Here is a 9245-nt window from a genome sequence, read left to right on the forward strand (position 1 = left end):
TATCACCCAGAGTCTTGTCAGGCTGCTCCAACAATTTCCTGAGGCACATGTACTTGGAGAAAGGCACTGTGAAATTAATCACGTCTCATCAATAACACAAAACGACGATCTCGACCACGTCCATGTTCAGACTCCGAAACACTAACCCTAAATTAATGGCGAAGGTGTAGAACATTATAGGAGGGTAGCAAGTGAGGCGGGGGGATGTCATGCCGTTTTACGCACTGATTTATTCGCAATTCACACGTCAAACACTAATTTTTGTCCTCGTCATGTGTCACGCATAAACCCTTTCACCACCTTCTTTTACTATACATAGGACGCGGCCTTAATCGCTTTTGCGTTTTGCCTTTAAACTTTGATTAACTATCTTTTTTAGGCTAAATTATGATCATTTATCGGCCATTTTCTAGCCATGCGTTAAATTTTCAGCCCAGTTCTTAGCTACTAGTATATTTTGGAGATCTCAGGTTCCAGCTAGCAGTTGACAACTCAGATAACAGTTAAAATTTTGACCCGTAGTTCTCAGCTTGCATTTAATCCCCTCCAGATCCTCGTATAAGTGGCGTAACTTCAGTGTTTTTCTATCCACTAGTGACTGTGCCCCGTCCGGGTCATCTTATATAACAGTAGAGTTTGTAGCACTGCATGACCTGCTGCTTCTGAGCGGTCTATCTTGTGTTCCGTGTTCTTCTGGCGTCGAGCGCTATAACTGCAGCTTTTGTTCGCCTGGGTCCTACAGTGACAAAAAGGGAACTTGTGTGAAATGCCCAGCAGGTACATTGTAACCTATAGGTATAAAATTATTGGTACGTAATACAAATGAAACCTGAAAAAAGTCAGCAAGATTATGTTGCACTGGAGCAAGTATCTAGCATTCAATAGCTTTACAGAAATAGAAAAAAATGATAAAGGAAAGATATACTTTTCGTGTACTAAATCACGTCAACCAGTTTGTAGATAAAAATACCCAAATCGTGCAGATGCTGTGGGGCGTGCATGATGAAATCAACACATATTCCATGTTGCCGCGCGACTGTTCAGTAACAGATTACAGATGACGTTGAAATGTGGTACTGAACAAAAAAAAAAGTGGCACACGAGCTGTTAGACGAGTGTGTCACTGGTGTCCTTACTAGATTTTGACAGCTTCTGTGATCTATTACTGAACAGACGCACGGCAACATGGAATCTCTTCGTAAATTTTCACTGATTTGGGACTGACTTTAAAATAGAGGCCCGGATTAATAAAGCAAAATACAAATCAAACTAGTTTGAAATCAATTTGACCTAAATTCCATTTTGAACTTCAACTAGTCTATCATTATATGCGTACAGGCGGCTTTTACCAGGACGAAATGGGAGGAACAGCAAAAAAAATTTGCAGCAACGGTACTTACGTCTCAGAGAAACGGCATCCTGGGAAAAGAGCAACCGACTGTTGGGCATGCCCATACGGTAGGTACTGTGCAATATGGCTGCTAGAGTCATGCATCCACGAGCAAACTTCCTGGGGCCAATTTATCAAAAGTCCCGGAAACTTAGTTAACCTGTATCTAAAAATAGAGAGGTGTATACGCCTGATACTTCTGGTATGGAGGAAACCTCTGTTCATATTAATAATATGTGAAATAAAACAACTCTTTACTCATAATTAAGGTTTGAGATTTTGCTATGGCTTTCCGAGTGCGAAAACTTTATGGGACCATCGAGGAACGCCTTTCCCCCCCCCCCCTCCCCCCCCTCTTCCCCCGGACCGTCAGAGAAAAGGTTCCCTGACCATTTGGGCCGAAGTCGCGGAGATCTGTACAGGCACGCAAATGATCCCGACCCGCAAATGATCCCGACCCGCAAATGATTCCTGGACTGCAAATGATCCCAGGACGGGAAATGATCCCCCGGTTCCACCGCAAAAGGTTAGGAATGGCGTGGAATCTTTGAAAAGTCTATGGATGGAAATATATTTTTGTTTTTTAATTATCATAGGTGAAGGAAAGATAAGTACCTTAGGCATAAAAAAAGCAGCAATACAAAACGTTAAACACGCTGCGCAAAATATCAAATTGACATGTGTCGGCTGTATAATTTTTTCCTTTGGGCAACGCACCGCAAAAATAAACATGAATCTTCAAAGATGCCTCTGCTATCTAATTAAGCGATCAGAACTTTTCCCTCTACACTTCTTATATCTGCGTCCTTGATAGACATGGGCTTCCATTAAAGTGCACAAGAGTTCTTCGTGCGGGTTACCGCTTTTTTTTTTTAAATAGATTTATAAACGATTTACCTATCTTGAATGCCGTACAAGTAGAGCTGTCGCTTTTGTTCTTCCAATTTCCTTTTTTTTTTTGACTGTCAATAATCTCCTCTGTGCCGAAAGCTAGGCGGAAATGTACTCAATTCACTTGGGGATTCTAAATTTGTACTATAACTGTGAAACTCAGAAAAACGGGAAAACCAGGAATATTTGTGGAATATTGTTGGGTAGCTAGCAAGGAAAAAGCCAATTATCCGTGAGAAAACTAAATCTCAAACAGAAGAGGTAATTAGTTGTGGTTTTGAGTTCTCGCTTGTCCTGAACTTTATTGTGATTGGTTTAGTACACAATTAATAATGATAATAATAATAGTAATAATAATAATAATAATAATAATAATAATGATAACTTTATTTAAGTGTCAAATGTATTTAGCACTATTAAATGACATAACTATTAAGGATCCCAACTGGTTGGGGGACTGACCAGTTGGCTATTTACGCAACGCGGTCGAGGAGTTGAACTCGGGGCCGCTACCGAGAAACAAATCTAGATAGCGGTAGGGTGGAGGATTTGAACCAGGGACCTCCAGATTTCAAATCCAGCGCCGTAAACCACTCGGCCACGCCGCCTCCTAACCTTTCAGAAACAAATCAAAGTCAGTGTTCACGGTTTTCCGAGTTTCACAGTTTAATTCTTTTAACCCACTGTCCAAATTCCTGGGTACATGCATTTGTCCCTTTTATTGCGAGGCGACCATTTCCGGTCGAGGGATCATTTACGGTACAATTCGGGGATCATTTGCGATACAATTTGGGGATCATTTGCGGTCCCGGGATCATTTACGGACCGGGATCGTTTGCGGCCTGACAGATCTTCAAATAAATTGTTAACAGTTTGACCCGAAGAGTTCGATTGACAAAGATTTATTACATGGCTAACTCCGCTAGCGAGTAAGATGAACTAAATTCTTTGCTGTGATTGGCTACCCGAGCAGGCAAGATGGCTCTTGACCGCTCGGAGTTGCATGCCCGATGTTTTCCGCAGGAAAATGTGTTCTTTAAGCCAAATAATAAATCCTTTATTGGACCAATTAATGTAAACGGATACGTAAAATTATTGCTCTTCGTTACAAGCATTATTTTAGTTCTACGAACATGCAGATTACAGACTATCAACTATTTATTGTTGTTTTGATGAAGTATATTTTTATCATCCAATCAGGCACTTTATCCAATGAAACCGCTGGTTATCGAGCTTGCAGATGCCTCCGCGGGTATTACCGGCTGGATCGTTTTGGACCCTGTTTAGCGTGTCCATCATATGGTATAAACTGTGCTAAAGATGTGGCAATACTGGCGCCGAATTATTTTTGGAACTGGACCGAACCTGCTACGAAACTGTTGTACAAGCGTTTTGTGGACAACATCTACACTTTGGACCCTGAATACAACAAAACCTTCTCTAAATTTACAGATTCACTGCCGAAGCCCTTAAAATGTCCACGTGTTGCCTCTTGCATGGGAGGAATTGACTCTCGATGTAATGAAGGGTACCAAGGGACTCTATGTGCCACTTGCACTAATGACCATTATCTTCGATTCAATGCCTGTTTGAAATGTCCAAGGATGTCTATCACTCTACTCTCTTCCCTTGGAGTGATTGCCCTTTTTGTCGTGGTCTTTATGATGGTTCTGTGGGGAGACTCACAGGCCACAGAAAACAGTCGTACTATCGCAGACGTCATTATGTCGTGCTTTAAGATTGTGATTGGATTTTATCAAGTTGTTTCAGGCATTTTCTCTGCATTGGTGAGAGCTCACTGGCCGGCAGCTTTGATTTCCGTGGAAAGATTTCTCAACGTATTTCAAGGAAACGTTTTCCAGTTTGCTCCATTAAGTTGCATCCTTCCTGGATTACGCCTAGACCAATTTCAAAAATTCTCCGCGGTCCTTTCTGTGAACGTTTTAGTTGTTCTCTTAATTCTTCTGTACCTCCTCCTGAAACTACGTTACATCAAAGGACGACAAGATTGCCCACACAGTGAAAAATCACAAGCAATGTCTGCTTTAAAGAAGTCATGCTTTCGAAACATTTTCCTGTTTCTACTGGCTTTATACCCAATAACAAGTAACACAATTACTCGCATTCTACCCCTACCTGGCTCATGCGTGGAGATATGTTTCACAGATGACAAGAATGATTGCACTTACCTCCTAATGGCTGACTACTCCATCAAGTGCTTCACTCCCCGCCACAGAATGTACCGGTCCATCGCTGTCGTCTGTGCCATATATCCTGTGGGATTTCCTCTCGTGATGTTATGGCTCATCTACAAATTTCGTGATCCAAGTGCTGGAGAAAACATTTCGTTTGGATTGAGAGTGTTCTTTGAAAGTTACAAGGAAAAGTTTTGGTTCTGGGAGATAATAGAGATGTACCGTAAGCTGATATTGACCTCGTTAGTACTCTTCTTTGGATCTGACAACCTTTCGCAGAATGGTTTTACCGTGGTGATGGTAAGCACATTTGGAGTGGCCTACACTTTCCTCCGGCCAATGAAAGGCAAGTTTGAAGATAGACTTCAAACGTTGGTGCTTTGGATCATCTTCTTTAATGTCTGTCTGGGTACAATGTATACAAGTCGTGATGCCAGTGAAGGTCACAAAGGAAGCGAGTCCATCACTATCAACGTCCTGTTTGTGCTCCTTAACAGCTCCGTGTTGTTAGTTGCTTTGGGTAAGCCATACCGAAAATGTAACTATGAAACATGTCCGTTCCAATCAAAAGCGAGGTTGATAGCTCATGCATTAAGTGACCACCCGGCAGTATTTTCGTACTGACCCTATCTGATGGGAGGCTAGTTTAGCCATCAACAACTGATTTTTCCGCCATTTCCACTCAGGCATTCTGCTACGGCTAGTCCTAGCAAGGTTATCCCTCAAAATTTGCCCTCAATTCCCTCACAATTTACCCATCAGTTATGCCACTTACACTCTTTATAGACGAAGAAACAGTTGTGACTGGTATTGCGTTCTCTATGCAAGAACGCCGACCATTCTACAGCACTTAGCCAATTTTAACTTCAGAGTTCTGTTTTCGAAACTCGGTGTAGCCAGAATACTTAAAATTGGTCCTATATGCTCATTACCTCAGCTAAACGTAATACCGGATACACATAGGTTCACAGAGGGTAACAGCATCATTGGTGATTGAGCGACACTAAAAGCTACAGAGGTTCCTATCCCTCGAAATAACTACTTTCGTCCGGATCAGATGCTGATGCACTGAGCTGAATCATTAATATCCAGTCATAAAGTAGTCAGGCAAAGTTGTTAAACCAAGCAGATCATCTGTGATTAGGTTAATTCTCTCTAATATCACCGTATCAAAGGGTTATATTACTTGTTTTTATTTTCTAGGGAAGGGATTTCTCCATGTGAAGTTCTTCTGGAAGAAAATTTGTTCATGCCCAAAGAAATGCTTCCATTTTTGTCGTCGAGGAGTTGTGTATCTTCAGAGAAAACTGGCCAGAATCCGGGATCGCTTAACGTTCTCGACCCAAACAACACAACCATTTGGAGCAGATCCAATCTTGATTGAAAGTTTCCCTTAAAAAAAGCAAACAATAAAAAAACGGAAAACAGAGGAACAGTGATGGTGCGGAAGATTACAGGGTGCTGAAATGTTTCGTAATAGTCACCGTCAGTTTAGGTCATAGAGCGTTTTTCATTTAAGTGTCGATTGTAATTTAGTTTTGCGTTACTACGCTACGCGAGTTGGTTTAACAAACTCACGCCGCTCGCGTCATCCAATCAGAAGTAAAATCAAAACCAATCGAGCAGTGACAAGCCCGCACACGTTAATTTTCCCGCGTTTCAGGTCAGTTACAGTCATTTGCATAGAGTTTTGATTGGTTCACTGGATTGCCTGCGTCCTTTGTGATTGGCCAGAGTGGTTAATGGGGCTTTGGTTTTACGTCTCTTGATTGAAAACCGCTTTAGGTAAGATGTGTGATTAGTTTTAGGAAAAGTTTGACTTTCCATTATCAGAGCTTAGATCAGTAGACGTAGGCGCTCAGCAGATTAGATAATTAAATAGTGACAACTACTTAGTGTCGATACCAACAAGCTATGCATGAATAACGAAAAAGCCAGAGTGTAAAGCAAGTCATCGAGAACAAACTGTTAAAAACTAGTTATTGCCACGTTAACAGTTTTCCTTTTGAAAGAAAAACTACTTACTCCGAGTCCGTGAAAAAGTTATCTATAAACTAAACTAAAGCCACCATCGCGCATCGAGTGTTCAGTTTAGCGGTTGACACTTAGACTCCGGGGGGTGGGGGTAATGTACTTCCATATATAAGTTAAGCTATGTGAGTAGATGCTGCTGTGAAGGGTATGGTTTCCAAGCAGTTTAGTCTGGGATAGGATATAGAAACCAGACAGTTTTGGTCCAGAATAGAGTATGATTTACCGGAAAAGTGGTCAGTGTATAAATAATTTACTCTGGAACAGAGTTCTTTACCCGGGGTTCTATGGTAGAGAAAATGACTTTGTAAGATATTGTTTTAGCCAGCATTTGTTAGCTTATGTTGGACTGCACTTTATGATACTGATTAACAAGTTTTTGCATTGAAATTAGCTAATCTGGGATAGGGTAGGGGATTTTGGTGCCTAGTCTAGAATAGGGTTGCAAAATCAAGCAGATCGTTGTCTAGTATAGGGTAAGGTTTCAGCCTTTCAGGGTCCCAGCGCCACACCCATACGATAAAGGCGACAACTGTGATGACGTATCAGTTAACGGGTAACAGTTAAGTAATCTTAACAAAAACTAATAAAACTTGGCTTAGTATAAATTATGTCTTGATCTGTCTTATCTGATATATCGGTCAACCTTAGCATCACCAAAACAGCGTATAATTGGATGCAATTTTCTGTCCTTTTCATTGGCTGAGAGCTCATCACGTGACCTACAACACAATGCCCAGAAGAATGGTCTATGGGCTCTCCTCTGCATTCTCACGGTCACCCGACTCCAGCATGCACACTAACGTCAGTAAAATTTCCTGACCTTGTAGGGCCATATATTCGCCATTGTTTTTCAGCTGTCATCAGGCGACAACGGAAACGTTCCTGTAACCATTCCTGTCCAATGATTAATGGAAAAACAAGTTGGTTTTTTTTTCATCAGTGGCGAAAACGTTTCAGCTGATTTGTGTGTTTTACAGTTCATTCTAGCGAACACTGAAATGATTTCCTACGAAATTAGCCAACAAAGCCGGCGCGATAAAAGAAAAACAAATTGCCGTCTATACAGTGTAATAAAAAAAAAAAAAAAAAAAAAAAAAAAAAATCACACGATTCCTCGTAAAATTAAGGATTGAATTACATTGTTTCACTTGTGTTTTCGGAAGTCGCAGAAATTGCTCTCGTCCTGTGAAACGGGCAATCTCTGCAAACTCCGAAAACACAAGTGATGGCAATCCTTAAATTTACTTGGTCTCATCCGATTACCCATACAAGGTTTGGCAATCTTCTTCCTGGCGTTTAATTTGACCTGTGAATGTGAACATTTGTCAGTCTTATATACATGTATGTAAAAAAAAAAAAGGTGAAGTCTGCATGCGAGCCAAGTGGCCCATCAGGCCGGAGCTTATCCCGGTTTCTGTAGCATGAAGCGACTAGGAGTATTTCTACTTCCCCCTGGATGGGATGCTACTCCATCGCAGGGTTACCCCCAAGGGTTTTGGAGAAAAAGGTGAATGAAACACAGGTATCAAAACTGTGTTCAGCCACCTTAAGCATGACGTTTACGGCAGACGGCCGTGTTCTTGTTTCTTGCACAAGAACACAATACAATGTCCCCGGCCAGGGCTTGAACCCGGACCGCTCGATCCGGAGACGAGCGCACTAACCATGAGGCCACCGCGCCTCCCACATACATGTTTGTACGTGTTTTTTAAATAACCTATCCTTCTGAGGTTTTAGTTTCGTTAGATATATAGAAGACCCTCTATTAGGTGGTTTTAGCTCCACTGTTCAAGCAGTGGCAGAAAAACGTAAAAGGCCAAAATTCATAAATCGGCACAGAAATGTCACGAGAAACACACACACACCTAAAACGAGGTCGGTTTATTTTTATTCAATATTCGAACCAATTCATTTTGGACTATTTCCTTGCTTGGACTACCTGGCGCATGGCTGTGATGGCATGACAGTGAAAACCAGTAGTTAACCGGGTACTGCTGTATTCGATGCCACGATGCATCAACATCTCGTCTGGAGAGCCACATGTCTCCGGATATACCGGGGTCGCGAAAAAATTGCAAGATACTTCGAGAGGTTAAGCATGACGTTTACGGCAAACGGCAAACGGCAAAAATGGAACTTTTGCCGTCTGTCTTCAGCTGTCTGTACAGTAGAGTTAAAATATTTGTATTTGCGGTAAATAGTAGGAGACACTTTTCTATTTTTGTGCGATTTATTTAAAGATTAGAAGAAAAGAATAAAAAATCAGAGGCTATCTTTGCCGTTTGCCGTCTGCCGTAAACGTCATGCTTAAGGTGGCTGAACACAGTTTTGATACCTGTGTTTCATTCACCTTTTTCTCCAAAACCCTTGATCCCTCGGTCGCCAAAAATGGCAGCAAGCAAGTTAACAACACAAACTGGTTTTTTGATGGTTAAGCTGACGTATGTGCCGTTGCCATGGCAACGTGAATAAATATAAAATCGGTTTTGTTTATTTGTAGAAAAACTAGTCATTAGATTTTCTTTATAATTTGCATGCAATAAGCGTGTAACGATTCTCACAAGTTGACACCATTTTGCTAATAATTTAACAGAGAGATCTTTAATTATCCCTTGTTGAAGGTTCATTGGAATATCTCAAATTTCCTTTGTTAAAGTTCAATTATCTTCAATACTCCAGTTACTTATTTCCTAAAGTATTTTCGTGCAAAATTTCGTAAAATTCTAATGAGCGGT

At 41.2% G+C, this 9245-nt stretch overlaps 1 protein-coding gene across 1 annotated transcript; it reads left to right on the forward strand.

Moving 5' to 3' along the window:
* The first annotated feature begins 1044 nt into the window (after positions 1-1044).
* LOC145500836 (uncharacterized) lies at positions 1045-6144 on the forward strand. Its single transcript, XM_081480372.1, has 3 exons — positions 1045-1458; positions 3482-4996; positions 5680-6144. Exons 1-3 carry the CDS (start codon positions 1329-1331, stop codon positions 5871-5873), a joined length of 1839 nt encoding a protein of 612 aa, XP_081336498.1. The 5' UTR covers positions 1045-1328; the 3' UTR covers positions 5874-6144.
* The last annotated feature ends 3101 nt before the right edge of the window (positions 6145-9245 follow it).

Source organism: Orbicella franksi, chromosome 10 (assembly GCF_964199315.1).
Source record: "Orbicella franksi chromosome 10, jaOrbFran1.1, whole genome shotgun sequence".
Lineage (NCBI taxonomy): Eukaryota > Metazoa > Cnidaria > Anthozoa > Scleractinia > Merulinidae > Orbicella > Orbicella franksi.